The 21,743-nt window shown below is 40.6% G+C and overlaps 1 protein-coding gene across 2 annotated transcripts; it reads left to right on the top strand.

The window, feature by feature from the left end:
- The first annotated feature begins 4,863 nt into the window (after positions 1–4,863).
- On the top strand, positions 4,864–19,099 carry LOC116376842 (nuclear valosin-containing protein-like). 2 transcript variants are annotated; one of them, XM_031838333.1, is made up of 11 exons: positions 5,162–6,308; positions 10,323–10,544; positions 11,179–11,283; positions 12,250–12,312; positions 12,620–12,739; positions 13,386–13,485; positions 14,868–14,974; positions 15,248–15,324; positions 15,487–15,578; positions 17,351–17,448; positions 18,912–19,099. In XM_031838333.1, the coding sequence occupies exons 1-11, from the start codon at positions 6,099–6,101 to the stop codon at positions 18,954–18,956; spliced, it is 1,239 nt and encodes a 412-aa protein (XP_031694193.1). In that variant the 5' UTR covers positions 5,162–6,098; the 3' UTR covers positions 18,957–19,099. The 2 variants fall into 2 exon arrangements, with proteins under 2 accessions (XP_031694191.1, XP_031694193.1); XM_031838331.1 differs by lacking the exon at positions 18,912–19,099 and having other exon boundaries at positions 4,864–6,308; positions 17,351–18,901.
- The last annotated feature ends 2,644 nt before the right edge of the window (positions 19,100–21,743 follow it).

Raw genomic sequence — 21,743 nt, 5'->3', positions numbered from 1 at the left:
GGGGGCAATCACTTTTTCACACAGGGCCATGTAGGTTTGGATTTTTTTTCCCCCTTAATAATAAAAACCTTCATTTAAAAACTGCATTTTGTGTTTACTTGTATTACCTTGTATGTATGTATGTATGTGTGTGTATATATGGATATGTATTTCTTTTCGTTTGGTTGTGGTATTAGAGTCCTTAGTCCACACTCCAGATTAGTGGGAGACGGTAATGCACCCGAAAGCTGTTTGCCAACCGCCAAAAAAAGCAAAAGAAAGAAGAAGAAGAAGAAGCAGGCGGCTGAAAACGGTCCGATTTGAACGCAGTTTTTTGTCAACGCCCCTTTCTACGTCCGCCTGCTCTCGTCTGCTTTCCAGGCGAGGCGCAGTTCAACTCGAACGAGCCCAGAGTCTCAGGAAGGCTGTCGTCGAAGCCGGGTGTTGATTGACAGAACTTTCAGCGAGTAAAGATGCAAAAAGTGCCGCGCATCCCCGAGCGTAAAATTCCATTCGCCAAAAGTCTGACCACCCACCCACGGGTCCAGCAAGTTAGATTGACCCCCCCGTCTACAGGAAACAGATGAAAAACAGACAGGATGTACTTGCCAACAATGATTCTAGCTTTGCACCGGATAATTTTTGCCGTTATTTTTGTGATTCTTCATAAAAGGTAAGCAGATACCTATGATTTTTTCCGGTGACGGTAACTGTTGTGTTGGCGTTGTTGGCTCACAGCTTTGTAGTGGTTTCACGGAGAGAAAAACCGAAGGCATTTATGGGTTCTGCGTCGAATGCTAATGCTCTGGGACGTATTGATTAGCCGTGTAGCCATTAGCTTGTTGTTCCAATATCGAAGCGCAGTAAATAAAACCGATTTGTGCCAGAAATACGTGGTTTTATGCCACATTTTCTAGTTGCTTATATTAGTAGTGTATAGTTGTTTGGAGTGTGTAAAAAGTGACTTATATGATAGTGTTGCTGTTTAATCCAGTATATAAAATGTACACATGTACAATATTCGCTATCAATATGATCCTTTTTTGGACGATATTTGGCAAGAATGTTGTCCAAGATATCGCTGAGGAGTTTCTGGTACAGTGCACGCATGTCTCCCTGCGCTTGGCCTCTCCGTGCGCTCGGGGCACCTGTTTCACGCACAGTGGACTCAAAAGTGTCAGCAAACCGTCCCTTTTCTCTCTCAATAGTGTCACAAAACGCATCCACTCTTTTCAGACAGAATTGTACGTCCAGTTTTTTGTTCTGTAGTACTCCAAAAAGCACATGGAAAGTGGACAGCAAAAAACAAAACCAGATGGGCTATGTATCCGTCAGCACAGCGCACAGATTCCTCGTCATACTCGTCATGGTGCTCCAGAATTGCTCAAAAAGCTCCTGTAGGGCAGCTCTGTTGTCAAAGACCATGTTGACCAGTATAGAGCTATATTGCCACTGTGTTGGTGCCACACGAGGAAGACGCCGCTGGCAGATGTCACTGGGGACCTGGAAAAAAACGCAGCGTGGCCATTGAGATGGTAAAAAAATATTTTACATTCTCTCAGCTTTGAGACCCCTTGAGTCAGCACTAAATTCAGCCGATGGGCATAGCCGTGTATAAATAAAGCCATAGGAGCCATATTTTTAACTTTAGCCTGCACTCCATTAAGTCCAGATGCCATGACCGCTGTGCCATCAAAACCAGTGGTGTATAGTAACGAAGTAGAAATACTTCGTTACTGTACTTAAGTCGTTTTTTTTGGATATCTGTACTTTACTTTACTATTTATATTTCTGTTGACTTTTACTTTTACTTCACTACATTTTGCAAAGAAAACTGATACTTTTACTCCGATACATTTCCCCTGAAACCTTCGTTACTCGCTACAAAATCAAATCTATCTTTAGAAAAAAAATGAATCGTGAGACCAACGTCGGGGACTGTGGTGGAACAGAGACTGCAAGCAAGCAGTTTTGGCGAATCAGTGGTCCTAGCTTGCAAGTTAAATCATTGGTTAATCACGTTAATGCGCAATTGCAAACAAGTGCTCTCAAAGCCGCGGCGTTTTGATTCCCAGTGATGCCCAGGATGCTATATGCTATAGCTAGCGAGCGACAACATGAGTAGAATTCCACACAGGACGGGTGGGATGAGGAGAGGTGGATGGGTCAAACAAACACTGGTGTTTCCTCCAGGAGGCCGCAGTTTGTGCCGTGTGTGAAACGAGAAGCCAATGTTGATTTATTTGTGACGTGACTTCCGTACTTAAGCAACGCCACTTCCGTAGATATTTTAACACAAACCACGATATTTTCCTAAACCTAACTAAGTAGTTTCATCGCCTAAACCTTAGTTGTTTCCTGTGAAGCTGGAAGTTTATTTTGAAAAGACAGTATGCATGTAACAAGTGAAAACAGACTCATTTTTGCTGGACTTTTGCAGGAAAAACGCACGAAAAATGAGGAGTAACTTTTCGTAAGATATAATATAACGGGGATGAATTTATATCATTGTATAAAGAGAGTGACATGAGAAGATCAATCTCATGTCTGTAAGTTAAATCAGCTATAATCACTCTTTTAGTGACTCGTCTAAAACATTTAAAAAAGGAATAACTTCAATAGAATAATTCTATACAGTGTAGCTTCTTTACATTCTAATAGAATGTTGCTTCTTTACATAGAATGTAAAGAAGCTACATTGTATTAGAATTGTCTTTTGAAGATGAACAGGACATTTTTCAGTTTCAAGTAATGACTGGGTTGTTACTTTCGGTGCTGCTTTAGTATTGATCATGTTTTGATATTTGAGTCATTTTGTGGACGATCAGATGGAGTTATGATGGTAGCAGTCGCCCAATTGCAGATTCAGCTTGAGCAAAACCTTTGCCTATTGTGTTCAAATCAGGCCCATAGGAGTTTACAAGGCAGGTGTCCTTTCTCAAAACACTGACCTGATGCATCAAGTGGATATTTTTTGCTGAACACAATATTATGCATTTGCCCTCTACATCCTCTAGTCGGAATGAGCATACTTATAAACGCACTGTTACAACTCCTTGTCATATTGCTTTTCGGAGAATTATGATGATAAGTTCATAGTAGATGCAAAAGTATACTTATGTACAATATATTATGTTGAACATTGTTGCTCCTGGATGGATCACAGCCAACCCAATTATTTTCAACACAGCTCCTTGTCCTTGGTCATGGTGGCCACAGCACTTAAAAGAATAAACTTCATAATTCTCAAAATTCTGACCCTTTGCTTTTTTATTAACAGCATTTACTTGTACTTTTACTTTCAATACTTAAGTACATTTAATATCAGAAAATTACTTTTGATACTTAAGTACAATAAATATCAGATACTTTAAGACTTTTACTCAAGTAGTATTCTAATAGGTGACTTTTACTTTTACTGGAGTAATTTTCCAGTAAGGTATCTTTACTTTTACTCAAGTATGGCTTTTGGGTACTTTATACACCACTGATCAAAACACTGAGCCACGACTTTGTCCAGACAATCGTGGTCCTCCAGAAATCGGATGAGAAGAGCAGCAATGTCATCGGCTCTCTTGTTGCTGGTAACATCGTAAAATATGACAAACCTTTTCTTGATGCCGGTATCTGTCACATAACGAACCACTAGTGCCAGCTGCGATGTATTACTTATCAGTCGTTTCGTCCACCATAACGGCGACAAAAGATGCTTGATTTATCTCCCGTCTTATCTCCTCTCCCATCACTTCAGCTATAGCACTGATCAGGTTGTTTTGTATTTTGCCTGATCTCCCGGTAAACACTTTGTTCGTGGAAAGGTGGTAGTGTAAGTCTGTGTTGTGCTCGGCCACAAAAGAAAGTAGCTCCACATAGTTGCCCCTATTTGTGGACTCCTTACTTTCGTCGTGTCCCCTGAATGAGAGCTCCTGTTTACCCAAAAAGATGACACAATCTATCAGTCTTTTCAGTATTTCCCTATTTTTCTTAACTTTTTCGTTGTGGAGCTCCGTTTCCCTGCGAACTTGTTAATTGATTTGTAGATCCACTCGGGTATCTTCAAAAGTTGTGTCCTGCCGTTCTTTTTTGTCCTGTAGCTGCCTTGGTCAGGCAACTGAGGTTAGCAAATCTAACGCATTTCCAGCAATACAATTTACAACGCTTCTCCGATGATATCAGCCAGGAATACCGTTCATAGTTGGTGGACTGAAAGTGGCGCACAAATCCTTTTTCCATGCTGGGTCAGGGCTGCTAGCTGTGGGGTTGGCCAACCCTTTCTTACGATGTCCAGCTTTTCTTTGAAATGTCCTTCTCGAGAAAGGCGTCGCCAGTAAATCCACCACCAAATCCGTTTCTTCTCCTCCTTCAGCCATTGAGTGTTAAAATAACAAAGCTAGGTAAAAAAAAAAGAATCTACACCAAGTAAAATGCTAAAAATGTTATGTCAATGTCATAACTTCTTACATATCTTTCAACTTGAACTCTACTACTACTAAGTTCTGCTAGCTAGCTTCAGATTCACAACAGTCACGCTAGCCCACTGACCAATCACGCCGCACGTTAATACAGATGTACTCGGCTAGGCCACCCAGAAAGCTCTGGCACATCAAAGAATACGCCCAACATGTCAAACTAAAAATCTGATTGGTTGAAGACTATGACAATCAACAATATCATCCCCATTTACTTAAACTGCAATGGGTTTCCTGCAGGCCTCGGGCCTCTCTTCTTACTTAGAGAGAGCATAGGGGTGAAATCTGATTGAATAAAAGCTACTTAAAACAAGCTGTGCTGGAAGCAGAGCAACTGAGGAAGACAGTAGCTGTGCAATGAGATAATAAGCTAATGGGACAAATAATTAGAATACATATAGTGTATTTATGAAAAATGATAAAATAGCTATAACTTTGTGATTCTGTTAGGCCAGCAGAGAAGGCTCACCACTGATGTTCACACAGTGAACGGCCGTGCGTAATGGCACTGTGGTCTGACGCGGGACTTCTCAGAGGCCGCGGATTTATCAACATCAGTCCTCCATAAAGTCTGTCTAACCTTTGATAATTTTGTCAATTAGAGTTGACTAATATTAATGCATGTAAAGTTGCCACACAACTTCAAGATAAAATAGGCTACATATTTTTTTTAATGTTGGGGTAAACGTCGGTGGGGCAGGCGGAGCATTTGGGGGGGGGGGGCATTCCCCACCCCATTGGCCATGCCTTAAACAGGCCTTGTTTACAGCGTAAGAGATGCTTTTCAGTTTTTTTGACTAGATGTTGCCTTTTTGTGAAAGTGTTTGTTCAGTGTTCGTACTGTGGAAAACTGTGTTTGAAATGTAAATTATTTTATATATTGAAAAAAGTTCACCAAAGCTGCCAGTGGGCCAAATGTTACCTCATCCCCAACAGGAGGACTGTGTCAATAGTATACTTTTTGAAGGTACAATGTTTTTTATTTTATACTTTTCATGTATACATTTGCTAGGGATAAAAATCATGGCCAGAATAGAATAAATTTCATAATTTTAAAGAAAATGTGTGGGGGGGAATGGGTTTGTCATAGCATCATATATCATCACTAAATTTCCAGATTTTCTACAACTTTTCTCTTTATAGTTCACAGCTGATTTTCACAACATTAACTGTGAGATGAGAGGAAAGCTATGACAAAGCCTGTTTGTTATGCTTCCTGATTTTCCATTCAACTTTAATTTCAATCAGTGTTGCATATCACCTGCTTTTATAATTCCATAATTTATTCATCATCGTATATAAAATATTTGTACATCTCTTATATTTAGCATTTATTCATGTCAATAAATACACACATCATGCAGTGACATCATGCAGCTTTGTGACTACAATTGCTTTAAATCGTGTTTCCAGTAGATTCGTCCTTCTTTGAAGTGAACACAGAAATATATGCAAATCGTTAAGATTGAGGCATTTGCCAAATGACCACACTTTCTGACTGTTGATACTCACACAGTTTCAATACTGAAACAGAATGTCTTTTGCTTTGTCAGGATCTTGAAGACGTTGTGTCGAAAGCTGAAGCTGCGGGAGGACTTTGACTACCAGCAGCTGGCCCGGCTAACCCCAGGCTACGTGGGTGCAGACCTTATGGCTCTGTGCCGGGAAGCTGCCATGAGTGCTGTAAGCAGGGTTCTGCTGGAAATAAGAGGACAGAGCCAAAGCCCGAGCTCTACTAAAGAGCTTTTAACAAGCAGAGTTCAGACTGAGGCTGCTGTGACAGATGGAGAGGTCAGAGAGCAACAAACAACAGACATCAACCCTGTACCTCAAGAAGAGTCGGGACAGAGTCACCTGCAGGTATGGGGAGCTCCAACAATACATTTCAAAAGTGCCACTCAGTATGAAACTGTCCCTTTGGCAGATGACCTCTTGCTCAGTCATAATGTAATATTCAAAAAAATGTGCAGGTAGTCCTACTTCATGTAAAACCATGTTTTTGTCTATTCATAGAAACCTTTGTCAATATTTATACAGCAACATATCAGTAGAGTATAGGTGGACGGACCTCAAGTACCATGAGTGTTGTTTTATCTCATGTGATTTGTATACAAGCTTGAAGTGACTGCCAGCCATTCTCCAAGGCAGACTCCAGTGTTTGGATGTTACTGTGTTTTCCTTCTACCAACTATTGGTTTCCATTTTTTGTCTTTATTAATTTTAACCTACAGAACCTTAAAACCCATGAGAAATCTGTCTTTGTGGCTGTTCGGCCTGTTTTAAAGTTTGACCCAGATTATCACTAAAGTGTTGCTTGTTGGTTTTTTTACACTTTAATCACAATGCTGTCTTTGTGCTTCATCAGACAGAAACTCCACGTTCTGTTCATTTTGTAGATTTCTTAGCTGTGGCCTCAGACTTAATTTTAGAAGCTGTCACAGTTAGTCATGAAAAACCTGTGGCAGGACTGCAATCATTTAAAGGTGCAATCTTCTTTAGCTGCACTAATGCTGACATCATTATAGGCCGGCGAGCAGGCTCTGATACGTCAAAGAATACGCCCAACATGTCAAACTAAAGATCTGATTGGTTGAAGAATATGACAATCAACAATATCGTCCCCGTTCACTTAAACTGCAAATGGATGCAGGCCTCCGTCTGCAGGCCTGGGGCTTGTCTTCTTACCTAGAGACACAGAGGTGAAATCTGATTGGATAAAAGCTCTACTTAAAACAAGCTGCACTGGAAGCAGAGCAACTGAGGAAGACAGTAGCGGTGCAATGAGAAAATAAGATAATGGGAAAAATATTTTTATAAATTATAATACATGTAGTGTATTTAAGAAAAATTATTAAATTATAAAATAGATATAGCTTTGTGATTCTGTTTAGGCCAGCAGAGAAGGCCTTGCAGGCCCGCCACTGCAGTAACAGGGTTCAATGAAAACGAATCACTTTATTTTGTACAGGCGATGGTTCTCGCTACTCTTACTATCTTTGTTTTTATATGACTAAAACTTTTGAAAATGAGACCTCGGTCTCAATTGATTTTGTCTAAATAAAGGTTAATAATAATAATAATGATTTAAAAAAAAAAAAAAATTAAAAAAAAGAAGCTAACTAGCCAGCTGTTCAACTAGAGCTGAAATACTGATTAATCACTGAATAATAAATTATTTTTTTACTTAAAATAAAATTGTCCTATCACTTAATTTGATTCTCAGAGTACATCAGAATGCTACATGTTAAAGCTCATATTTAAAATATTAGTATAAGTATTAGTAGTCATAGTAATAGCTGTAGTAGTGGTCGTAGTAGTTAAAATAACAGTAGTATTAGTAGAAGAAGTAGTAGTAATAGTAATAGCAGTATTTGAAGTAGTAGTAGTAATAGTAATAGCAGTATTTGAAGTAGCAGTAGTAGTAGTAGTAGCTGTAGTAGTATTAGTATTGGTAGTAGTAGTAATAGTAGCAACAGCAGAAGTTGTAGTAGTAGTAGTAATACTAGAAATATTAGCAGTAGTAGTCGCAGTATTAGGAAGAGCATTACTACTTCTGCTAATGCTAATACTTTTCCTGCATTGTAATTCAGCTCTTAGCTTCTTTCGATAATACAAGTCTGCCAGTTTCACACCATTTTTCACCACATTTCAGCTAGAATAGAATAGAAATATACTTTATTCATCCCCAAGGGGAAATTTGTCTGTGGCAGCAGCAAACATGGTTACACAATAAAATAAAAAATATTAAGTATGGAAAATGCACAATATATACAATATAATAAAATAACAGAGCAGGACCTATTAAATTTAAGAAAATAAAGTAATAAAAATGCACAGTATATACACTAAATAGAATCGTATTAAATTAACTAAGTAGGAAAAAGTAAACAAGATCACCAACAACAGTGTAGCAGTGTTATAGTCTTGTGTTTGATTTGGCCAGAGGTGATATATTATAGAGTCTAATGGCAGTGAGCAGGAATGTTTTCCTGTATCGGTCCTTGTGACAGCGGAGCTGAATCAGTCTATTGGAGAAAGTGCTCCGCTGTCCCTGCAGTAGGTGGTGGAGAGGGTGGTCCGGGTTATCCAATAAGAATAATAGTTTCTTCAGAGTCCTCCTCTCCACCACCTCTTCCAGATAGTCTTGTTTGCAGCCAATGATGGAGCCAGCCTTCTTAATCAGTTTATTAAGTCTGTTGGTGTCACCGGCTCCAATGCTGCTCCCCCAGCAGACTACGGTGAAGTACAGTGCACTGGCCACAACAGACTGGTAGAACATCTCCAGCATCTTGCTGCACACGTTGAAGGATCGAAGTTTCCTCAAGAAAAAGAGTCGACTCATCCCCTTCTTGTACACAGCGTTGATGTTGGTCTTCCAGTTCAGTCTGCTGTCGATGGAGACACCCAGGTACTTGTACTCCTCCACCATGTCCACATCCTCTCCCAGAACTCTCAGCGGTTGTGGAGCCGTTGTCTTCCTCCTGAAGTCGACCACCATCTCTCTGGTCTTGGCCACGTTCAGACGCAGGTGATTTCTACCGGCCCACTCTACAAAGTCATCCACAACTGCCCTGTACTCCTCCTCCCGTCCGTCCCCTATACACCCGACCACTGCAGTCATCAGAGAACTTCTGCTGATGGCATGACCCCGAGTTGTACTGGAAGTCAGTGGTGTACAAGGTGAACAGGAAGGGAGACAGGACAGTTCCCTGTGGGGCTCCAGTATCACTGACCACCGTATCAGACAGCACACGGCCCAGTCGGACAAACTGTGGTCTGCCTGTGAGGTAGTCAGTGATCCAGGAGACGGTGGATGCGTTAACACCCACCACCCGCAGCTTCTCACTCAGCAGCACTGGTTGGATGGTGTTAAATGCACTGGAGAAATCAAAGAAAGTGATTCTCACAGAGCCACCGGATCCATCCAGGTGCGACTGAGCTCGTTGCAGCAGGTAGATGATGGCGTCTTCCACCCCTACATGAGGCTGATATGCAAATTGCAGAGGGTCCAGTGAGGATTTCACCTGCGGTCGGAGGTGGGCCAAGACCAGCCTCTCCAGCACCTTCATCACATGAGACGTGAGGGCAACTGGTCGGTAGTCATTGAGGCCAGATGGTGTCGTCTTCTTTGGTACGGGAACCAGGCACGACGTCTTCCACAGCACCAGGACTTCCTCCTGCTTCAGGCTCAGGTTGAAGAGGTGTTGATGGACATTAGACAGCTGGATGACGCAGGTCTTCAGGACCCTGGGGCTGATGCCATCAGGTCCCGCAGCTTTGCCTTGGTGGAGTCTCTCCAGCTGTCTTCTCACCTGGCCAGTCGTCACAGAGAGAGAGGGGGGGGGGGGTCATAGTGTCGGTGGTGGCAGAGCCCTTTGAAGAGGAGGGCTCTGAGTCCATGCAGCTCACCAGGGGGGACAGAGGGGGAGGTGTTTGGGAGGTGTGGTGTGTGGAGGAGACAGATGAGGGCTCTGAGCTAAACCTATTGAAGAAAGAGCTAGAAAGGTTTTCAGCAGTGCATTTTTCAGACAGGTAGTCACCCATTTCTGTATTTTAGCAATGTTTTTGTGATTCATTTCAGCTTTCAGCATTCCAATGCATTTTCTAGTTAATTATTACCTTGATTTGTGTTTCAAGTCATGCTTTTGGGTCCTTGAATTTGAGGGACATGGGCCTGTAAAGTCCTCAGTCCTTGAATTTAATGTTGAGGAAGGCGTGGGAATCTTGTTAATGATGTAATGTTGGTACCTCTCAATTAGTTTGAGAGTGATAGCCATCTCCAGTTCTGTGTTTTGAATTTTGGTTGAGGGGCCTTTAGACTACAATGTCTTTCTTGCTTTCCTGTTATTCTAATGAGTTGTGTTATGTGTCCAGCAGGGGGATCTGTGGCACCTGCTGCAATTGTTAAAGAGCACTGCGACACTATCAGAGGAAGAGCTGGCTGGCCTGTCCATCCTCATGTCAGACTTCCTGGCCTCTCTGTCCAGTGTTCAGCCTTCAGCCAAGAGGGAGGGCTTTGCCACCGTGCCTGATGTCACGTGGGAGGATGTGGGAGCCCTGCAGGACATCAGAGAGGAACTCACCATGGCCATATTGGTAAACAAACTAAGCTTCTTCATGATTAACATCCTTGATCCAGACTGACCAGACTGCACTTAAGACATGAAGATGATTATCTTCATATCTTTTGTGGCCCTCTCACATGTGTTTACAAACTTAAGTCATAGGTGTGGAGGAATTTTGATTATTCCTGAAAAACCAATCACAACTTTAATCTTGTTTGCCTTTGTCTTTTTAGCTTGTTGACTCTAAGTCACCCTGGACTTGGTATTAGTCATCCTTAGTTACTTATGACTCTCAGCTGACCCCCTGCTGCATGGAGAAAGCTCTCTCCTGGCTGGTCTTGTTATGACATGTTATTCAGGATCAGTAAGGCTTTCTGTGGTTAATCTTAGCAGTGTATCCATAGATTGCCCTGTTGACTTATTCCATAACTGGGAACATTGTCCCTTTTTAATATATTAGAAATTAATTCTCGAGAAAAGTTTAGATGCACCAGTCAAACTGTGATCTGACTGATTCTACACCTATTGTCACTGACATGTACTGACGGTACTGACGGTGACATCATCCACAGCTGTTGCACAATGAACATACAGGGTTCCTTGGTGTACATTGATGGACTGGCCCAGGTGTGATCTGTGTGTGTGTCTGTGCCTGTCTCCTTCAGGCTCCAGTGCGTTCTCCAGAGCAGTTCAGGGCTCTTGGGCTCAGTGCTCCATCTGGTGTGCTGCTGGCTGGACCTCCAGGATGCGGAAAAACACTGCTGGCCAAGGTTTCCCATCACACCAACACAATTAATTATACCTAATAGTTAAATAGTGGTAGTGAACGTAATACTGAGTAACACAGCACTGCAATATATTTGAACAGTCTTAGTGTTATCTAAAATGTTTAGCCTTACAATATCTAGTATTCTATAATTGTAATTCTATAATATAATAATTTTCACAAATTATTTGTAATCAAAATAGATCCTGAACGATCAGTTTATACAGATTTCTAATGGCTAATTTATGGCTATATTATTTAGAGAATGTTTTTTTAATTCACAGATCTGAGTCCTGTTATTGCATTCTCAATCATCTTGTAATCAGTCCAAGGAATGCCCCTGGACTAAAAAAAACTCTTCAGAGAGCTGAGTGTAGGACTTAATTTGTTCATGAAGCTCCCTGCATCTGCAAATTCTTTGATGATACATCTTAAGCATTTTGACACAAAATCAGGTATCACTCAGGCATATGTATTATTAAAGGAATAGTTAAGCATTTTGGAAAATGCGCTGATTTGCTTTCTTTCTGAGAGAAATGAGGTGATCAAAATCAATATCATGTTTGTGTAGTACAGACGATGTGGTTAGCCCAGCTTGGCATAAAGAATTGACGCAGGGTGAAACGCCAAGCTCTGTCCAATGCTCATACATAAGTAGAAAGGAAAAAAATGAAATAGTGGTTTTAGGAGGAGTTGCGTGCTGGAAATATTTGTTATGCAACTGCTGGTTGCCAGATTTGGTACCATTGTGCCTGTACGGACTAAAACCTGTGCTCATTGACTGTATCTGGCAATCTGCTAGAGATGCTGCACATATGTGCTGGGCAGATGGAACTGTTCTTCGTGAAGAAATACTTCAAGCATGTTTTGACAAAAGTTTAAAGTTTTTGTTTTGCTGCCTAAAATCTGGGCTAAATATGTAAAACTATGGGGCCAGATTTTTCACTGTTACTCTGTTGTCTCCTGTCAGGCAGTGGCCAATGAGTCAGGCCTCAACTTCATCTCTGTCAAAGGTCCAGAGCTGCTCAACATGGTGAGTCACTGAGCTGTTCATAGAGTCTCCCTGTGCATTGTTGCATTGCTGTGCAGTTGGACTGAATGAGTCAGCACTTATCGCTGACTCATTCAGTTTGTTCTGCTAGCATCGCAGCAGTGTGCATCAGTAGCTGGTGTTTTTCAGCCTGTTTTCATGATCTCCTACCAGTTTGTGTTGCACTATACTGTAAAAGATGGTCATCTTCTTTGTCCTTATCCACTACTACACCCCATGAGTCAGAGAAGGCTGTTGTTAATATTATGTGGTTGCACTAACTGATGGATCTCTGTGCTTGTCTGGGCAGTATGTGGGAGAAAGTGAGCGGGCTGTCAGACAGGTCTTTCAGAGAGGAAGCAACTCAGCTCCTTGTGTCATCTTCTTTGACGAGATTGATGCTCTGTGTCCTCGCCGCTCAGGCCATGAGGTGAGAGGGATGAACTTCATGACTTGTAGCATGTTCAAAACATCAGATTCTACAATACAACACACGAGCCACATTGTGGAGCGTCCTGTCAGTTGATGCCAGTAGCACACACTAAATGCATCATAAAGACAGGTGAAGCAGTCAGGGTACAGTAGCAGGAATGTGATTAACCAGGGAGTAATTGAGATATAATTCCTTTCCTTTCTGGTGAGGTGATGCACATCCACCCTGGGACATAGAAAATTGCCATTTCCAAACAACTTGTCATCGATTGTGTAGAGGCATAAAAAACTGTGTGCTTTGATGCGAGTCATACGCCATCAATATGTTGCCCTTAACAATCAATCACAATACCCAAGCGTACCGTAAAAGACCAAAAGTTAAACTTTTACGATTTCACCAATTACCAAAACTGTCAACTTTAGACTGTTGCCACATATAACTAGAAACTGCTCCTAACAGAAAAAAAGATTTATTAATGTCTTCTTAAGATAGAAAAAAAATTTTTAGATCACATTTCCTATAGCTATAAGAGCAACCCACTCATTGATTTCTGCATGTGATCTACTATGTAATCACGGTTCATATAGCTTGCTTTTGTAGTGACTTGGTGATGTGTGTATGAACAGTGTTTGTGTGTATTCAGTCAGGAGCCAGTGTGCGGGTGGTCAACCAGCTGCTCACAGAGATGGATGGCTTAGAGACTCGACGGCAGGTCTTCATCATGGCTGCAACTAACAGACCAGGTACAGATCCAGACACACATGAACCCCACAGGGTAACCAGAGACATGCTGAAGTCTGAACCAAGCTGAGATGGTTCCAGCTTATTGGCTCAGCAGAAAGGGAGGAGAGCTGGAATTGTATTTTTGGGGCAATTTTTTGACAGAAGTAATGCACTTAAGTACAATTTTGATGTACTTTTATTTGAGTAATTCCATTTTATCCTACTTTATTCTTTTATCCACTTCATTTCACAAGGAAATATTGTACTCACTACATTTATCTCTCATATATAGCTACTAGTTACGTTTCAGGTTATGATTTAACATAAAAAACGTATACCTTTATAAAATACAGTGCATTGTTAAAGATTTATTAAGCCTGCTGTCTTTTGTAGAGTGTCATGTGTTGCTGGTCCTCCTCGAATGTTCAAGACCAAAAGAGGTGGGAAATCAAATGTGTACATCTCGAATATTGGCAGTTTTACAAAAATTGATGGGAATCAAAACTTTGAGGTCTGCGTGGTTTGTCTGCATGTCGGAGTGCCCGCTATCATCTCTCCTTCACTGTCCACGCACCTTTGGATGTAGAGCCTGCCCTCGAACATGCTCTGCGGCCCCTGGCTTTCCTCTCACTGGCTAGGAGTGCTCCATCGGCTTTACCGGGGCTGGCCCATCCGGCCCCGGTAAAGCCGATGGGGCACGCAGATTTTTACAAACATAACTTTTGAAGAGTTTATTTTAGACTTATCTATTAGAAACAGTTTTAATAATAATAATACATTTTATTATCATTATTATCAGTATAACTGCCTGATAGATAAGTCTCTTGCAAAGACAATTGGTAGCCTCAAATAAAAACGAATATGTAAAATAATAATACCATTATTATTATTATTATTATTATTATTATTATTATTGTGCTCTCAGGAGGAGGAAGATGAAGAGGAGATGTTTAACAATGAACTTGTGGTTCTTGATAATGATGTCGAGGACAATCATATTAGTAGGGATGGTGACTCTGTTTTTGAGCAAATTGTAACATACAGTATTATGCAATAATAAAGAAAAAAAGGCCTGCCTCTAATATAGGCCTGCTTCAAATAAAAGTCTCTTATCTCCTGCAGTTGAGGTAAATAAAGGCCTTGATCTTTATTTGAGGAAATATGGATATTAGTCAGGGGACATTTTTTGTGAAATAATTTTACTTTTGACACTGACCACATTATGCTGAAAACACAATCTGTACTTTAAAGTAAGTAGCATTTTAAATGCAGGACTGGTAATGAAGTATTTTTACATTGTTGTATTGGTACTTTTAATGAAGAATAATATCGAAATACTTCTTTCACCACTATTTTTCAATCTGTGACAAGGATTTTAATGTCATGTCTTGTCTCTTGCCAGATATAATCGACCCTGCCATACTGAGGCCAGGTCGTCTGGATAAAACCTTGTATGTAGGTCTGCCACCTCAAGCAGACCGCCATGCCATCCTGCTTACCATTACTAAGGTACACGTTAACCAGAGATACAGGAGCCCAAAGACGCTTGATTAAAGTAAAATGACCCCTAATGTCGTTTTATAAGCTAGATGTTTATTTTTTAATTTTACTTTATTTGTTTTGTTTTTTTAAACCAGTACAGGTATATGTTGGAAAGACATAGTTTAGTTCACATTTGAAGGTACTAGGCTACCACTTTCCCCCTGCTTACAGTCTTTGTGTCAAGCTAGGCTAACCACATCTAAGACCATGTTTGAATGCACAGCTGTTGATCTTCTGTAGGGAGGGACCAAACCTCAGCTGGAGCAGGATGTCTGTCTCGAAGAGATTGCCTTCGATGAGCGCTGTGATTGCTTCAGGTAACTCCCAGCTGGAAACAGCAACTTTCCTTGTACACTTACTGGACATATTCATACTGTTTCTCCTCCTTTTAGTCTGACAATTGAACGTGTGTGTGTGTGTGTGTGTGTGTGTGTGTGTGTGTGCGTGTGCGTGCGCGCGCGTGTGTGTGTGTGTTCCAGTGGAGCTGACCTGACTGCGTTAGTGAGGGAAGCATCTGTTAATGCCCTGAGGGTCTACCTGAAGTCTCAGAATTCCCAAACTACTTCTTCTGGTAACTTGACTTATATCTCTGCATACCTGTACTGTATTTAAAGATGCAACTGTAATGTGTTTTTCAGATTCGCATATTAGCAATCATTTTGGTATATATGTTGTGGGTGGGGTTGATTGATTTGGTATCCTGGCACTTTCCATTATACCTAGTGCCAGAAATGTGACCTTCCACTCTGATCTTTTGAGCCATTATCACCTTAATAAAATGGTACAATTCTGTTTTTAGCTAATTAGATTCAGCGCTGTAGTCAAAACCGTCTAAAGCTGTTTCAAGATTCAGTTGATGCCAAGTCCACATTAGTCTGAGTCCAAAAAACAACAACAGAACAGTGCACATTCAGTTTTCTTAATTTGATTGTCGTCTTTTTGTTTATAGTGTACTGTGATATAACGCCAATTACTTAGCACAGTCATTTGGATTTAGAAAGGTTTGGCAGGAACGATTGAGAAGAAACAAAATATTCCTGCAAAATGTTACAGGCTGACTGTGATAGTCTGATATATTTGCAGGCATTCTAAAATGAGGAACAAAGACACATGATGAAAAATAAGCATTACCTGAACTAAATGACAGAACAGGGAATGTTCTGACTTTCAAATGGTTTTATCATATACTGTGTGTTTACTCCTTATGCTAACAGGCTAACGGAGTGACAATAAATGCTGTGCTGCAGAAAAGGGGAAAAACATGATTCACAGTTGTAAAGTAAATGTGGAAGGGGAAATTGCAAGTTGGACAATGGTAACTATAGTAACTTTCACAAGCAGCAACCTCTGGTGGAACATGGAAGTGCCAAAAACTAAATTTCTTCGAATGGCTAACTAAGGCTTGCACCAAAAGTCAGTCAGTCCCCATAGACCCCCATGTTAAAATGGCCAACTTTACAGAAGAAATACAAATTTTTTTTACAGCCTTGTACAAAGTATAGACGAGACTTTTTACAAGTTTCTTCGTAGAGAAAAGGTACCATTAGAAAAGCTGGTGTCGGTGACAACAGACGGGGCTCCCGCTATGACGGGCCGGCATGCAGGCTTCATTGCGCAATGCAAAGGTGAACCAGACTTCCCAAAATGTCTACATTACCACTGCATCATTCACCAGCAGGCGCTATGTGCAAAATTAACCAGCTTTGATCATGTGATGATACAAAAATATCAGAGATGTGATACCTCCGACTTTCAAATGTTGAAACAGATTAACAGAAATAAATGTTTAAATATCTGTGTTTCCTACCATCGCTGTTGTGGAAATCATTATTAATAATTATTGTGAAGAATAATTAACTTTGATCATGTGATCAGACAGTCTCTTCACATATATTATTATTAAAAGGTGATCTGTGCAACTTTGTTATTCAGGAAGTTTGTATCAAACCAAGTAGCCCTTCGTACTACTCAGTACCCTTGAAGTAGCTCTGTTTCAAAAAGGTTGGTGACCCCTGACGTAGAGGCTTAAAGTTGGGCATAATTGAGAGCATGCGAGCAGGCCGTACTAGCTGCTCTACTGCGTCACCTGGGCCCGCCTCAGCTCCACCGATGTGCCACCTCTTAAGCCATTTTTGGGTTAGGCTGTGTCATCACTGTTAAGATGCCGAGGTCGAAGCCACCTACATTGAGCTTCACAACGGCTGTTCAGAATCCTTTAGAGACTACGCCCATAATTTAGATGGTCTATGGACAGAATATAACAAAAACCAAACAGGACTGTGTCTCATGACGAGTTGACTGTCCTGTTCATTGACTTAAATGTATGTTCATTGTTACACACAGGTCACACATTCACTTCTGGCTCAGTCGCTGACATCAGGGTGAGCAACCAAAACTTTGATGATGCCTTCAAGAAAGTTCGTCCATCTGTGTCCAAAAAGGTAAAGTGTAACGAGTACAATGATTGCTGGGTGACATGTAAAATGGGCCAACAATGTGTAATACTTTTTTTTTTTTCTTTTTTTTTTTAAGACTGAAATGCATGAACATACAGTCCCTCAGCTTTTAACCCTGTGCTATTTTTGACACCTCTTAAAAGTATTTTAGGACACAAAATGGTCATTCAAAGGAACACGTTATTAAGAGCAACTTGTGTGCACAAATGATCAAACAACAAAATGAACATTATTACTGGGAGCATGGGAACCATCCACTAGAGCAATGGCGTAAACCGTCCCTTTGGGATTTGCATCCAGTGACCCTTCAATTCAGGGCAGGCAGTCTTCGCTTTGAGTTGCCGATATTCCATGTACATCATCAGAGTCCTTTCCTTCTATGAGGCTATGGGCTGTGACTCTTACTAATGACCCTCCTTCTGCATAAGCTGCATTATATGTGCTTTAACCTCCTCCCACTTGTGGTGGCAAAAACTATTAAATAGTACCGAGTGAGTCCTATGATACTGAAATTAAGAAACATTGAGGAAAGAAGTTTGTCTTCAAAGTATTTATTCTTTGCGCAGAGAAGGTTCAATCGTCATACAGAATGCAATGCTGTCTGAAGGAGGAAGAACCTAGAGTGTTGGTTGTGTATGCCATGAGCACATGGTGGAGTCACTAGGACATCTGGACAACAGTGATCATTCACTGATCAACCATTGAATGGTTAATCACTGATTGGTCCACTGATTGCATCCCCATTCAGCCCCCTATTTAAGTTGACAGTATCATGCCCTTGATTAAGACACACACCTATTATTACTCAACCTGAGAGGACCCCTACTGACCATGTCTGACACTGATTAACTTTGTTAATACAAAAAGGGCCAGAACACTGAGTGGTCAGACAATAAAAACAGATAGATAAGTCATAGTGCAAATTAGCCATCACACACTGACTTGGAAGAAGCCTATGCTGCTTAACTGGGGTGAACAATGTCTGTTCAGCCTCACTCCTGGCGAACACGTCCGGGTTTACATCCAGCAAATTCCTCACCTGAGCTAACCGCTGCTCATTTAAATAATGACTGTCAAGAGAGTAAGATCAGAGTAGTAGAGCGTATAATGACTTCGCCATAATAGGAAAAAAAATATTTTCTCCTCAAATGCAACAATGTAATTTTCCTTTTGTCCAGACCAAACTAACCAAACTACAGGTATAAAAGCACCCTTAAACAGCAACAAATATGAGCTTGGCCTGTTGATTGATGGACTGTGTCAGTTGGAGACCTCTGTGCTTCACCTGTAAGTGAAGCACAGAGGTCAGCTGCTGTTTGTTGTAAGAAGTGCCAGGGAGAGGGGCAGGGCTGACATCCTTTTTTAGATCCTTTTGATGGCACTTAGACTCAGCACAGCTGTGAAACCCACAACCATACAGTGACTGTTCCTCTGTGTTCCCTCTGCAGGACCAGAGGATGTACGAGCAGCTCAGAGAGTCCCTCAGCAGATAACTACAAGACCAGAACCATGTAACCAGCAATGGTTCAACTCTGACTTAAGTTACTGTTGAATAATTATGTAATAAATGTATCTTATTATGGTTGCATCATAATACTGATTCCTGCTTTTATAATAAAAATGTGTAGAAACCAGACTTATGTGTGTATTAATATGTGTGTATATGCTAGATGACAAAGGCTCTCAAGGGTACAAACTTTTGGAGGAATGCCAAATTGAGATTCTGCGAAACTAATTCTCATCCTTAGGAAACCAGAATCAAATACCATGTTTGTGGACAAAATTTGTGACAACTAATAACAGCAGCAGTGTATATAATAGAATAATAACAAAAGCAGTAATACTAATACAAGATTTTTAGGGTATGTTTCAGGTACTCTTGTGGACATGTCCTACACGTTTTGTGATGATTGACCCAGTTTTTGGTCTAGTTTTGTGCTGAGCTAAGCCCATTTGAAGTATAAGAATAAGAAAACAAGCTTTTGATCCATTTTAACAGGCACTGGGCCTTCAGTGCTGGTCCTGCTACAGTTGAACCACCTCCCAATAACATCATTATGACGCTACAGCTACAGGTTATTTGTTTTGTGTAAAAACCTCATATTCACATAACATTTGACAAGTGAAATAAAATGTTACATGAAGCTTAACACCTATGAGGGCTACAAATGCACTAACTGCAGAGTGTAGATGCATGAATGCATGCAAAACTATAAAGGATCCAGGTCTATTACGCAGCATGACGGGATGCATATAGTCAAAATCAATGTAATTAACACAATGACAAACTCAAGAACCAGTCACATATATGACAACAAATCAGGTAGAATAACATAAAATCCAAATAACACGATTCAACAGGCACATTCCAGCAAAATTGCGGCGCTAAAACACGCATTCCGCCACTCACTCAAAGGCACAGGCCATTCAAATATTCACATCAGAGGGAACACTATTAACCATATCATAAAAACGACACGATAGAAAAATGAACTAACGCTACTGCAGGAAAAAAAAAAAAAAAAAAAGCAATTCACTTACCAAAGCTGCTCTGCTATTCACTATTTTAAGACAAAGTCCATCCTCCTTTCTTTGATTACAGTTTAACTAGAGTTTAATGCAGCGGTTGTACAGTACATTGTTTCAGTTCAAGTAAGAGGTCCTTCTCAATTGCCATGGAGATTGTCAGTGATGACAATCGAGTTGTATTTCTTGAATATGTTTTAGTGTATTTAAGAAAAAATATTAAATTATAAAATAGCTATAACTTTGTGATTCTGTTTAGGCCAGCAGAGAAGGCCTTGCAGGCCCTGACGGCCCACCACTGGCAAAATGTGTCTCACTACCGATAGAGTTCGACAACTGCGTCATTCAACAATTCCTCCTCCACGCCGCATGAAGGTGATAGGAGGAGCTGCAGAGGGTGCTCAGAGCAGATTTATCAGGTCAGCAAGGCGAGCCGATAGGCTGAAGAGAGAGGAGAGGAGAGGAGAAGGACCATAGATAAAAGGAAAACATTTTTAAAGACCTTGTGATAATTTGTTACTTATTTATCAAAGAACGCTGTTTAAAACAATAACGTTGATCAAAGAGATGGGGAATCGGGTCGCCCGTGAGGACTACGAATGGGTGTATACGGACCAGCCGCACGCCGACAGGAGAAAAGAGATACTGGGTGAGTTAGTTTATCGTAAGCAAGCTTTGCATAAACATAGTTAGCTTAACTTGGATAGAACTGTGTTAACTCGGTTTGGTAGCTATGCTGTTGAATAGCCGTTAGTTAAACGTAGAATGGGGTGTTAATACTACCACCATATCAGCTGACTCGGTTTGCTAATGTAATTTAGCTAACGGTTCCATATCCGCCCGTGTGTTTGCCAAATGCTAACTAACTTCCGACGGTTATGTTTTACGTTGGTGAGTAGTTTGCCTTTTAATGACTGACATTCACCACCATGTTTTTTATCAAAGTATAAATCGTAATGTAAAAACTAGTTGCAGCTATTTAGCTCAATCAAACATAACGTTAGCTATGTAACCTTAAAGTCACAGTAGTCATTTCGCCACTCCCTAAAATGACATAAAGCTAACTCACTTTTGAGCTTCTCACAAAACAGTTGCTGTAACGGGTTAACGTTAGATACTGCCATCGATAGATACACCATGACACCGGGCTAACGCACGTACTTTACACTCGCGTTAATGTATTAAAGATCGGGCAGTTTGAGAGATAACACAAGTAGTCAGCTCAGCATTACATAATGAGAGAATGACTAACTCCTTTTTGCACAACTCATACTAAAGCGATGTGAGTATGGAAACAATGAATTTAATTATAAGAAAAAAAATGCCCTGTCATGCTTAGCAGAGAAGTATGTTATAGTCAATTCAAAATTCAACGCCAACTATACTATTTCAAATACAGTATGTTTTGTATCTAGGTTACTTATTCTAATGTCTTCTTGAAGTTATATTATTCTGTTTTAAATAGTCGGCATCTAAATCTCATGTTTTTATGACTGCACCAGTTTATAACATGTATTGTCAAAATGTTGTTTGGGGTGCAATATGGTCGGAATTTTTATGTAAGACATTTGAAAAATTAACAAATTCTATCAACTGCATGTGAAGAAGTATGTTATGAGGTACATGTAGAGATGGGTATCGTTAGGATTTTATCGATATAGTACTATCATCGATACTGCTTATCGGTTCGGAGCCTTATCGATACTCTTATTGGTTATTTTTGATTATTTTATGAGAAAAGAATAGACATTGCT

Source organism: Anarrhichthys ocellatus, unplaced genomic scaffold (assembly GCF_004355925.1).
Source record: "Anarrhichthys ocellatus isolate YVR2014 unplaced genomic scaffold, GSC_Weel_1.0 scaffold646, whole genome shotgun sequence".
Classification (NCBI taxonomy): Eukaryota; Metazoa; Chordata; class Actinopteri; order Perciformes; family Anarhichadidae; genus Anarrhichthys; species Anarrhichthys ocellatus.
The sequence above is the reverse complement of the archived record's forward strand: the minus strand, read 5'-3'. Positions and strand labels throughout refer to the sequence as shown.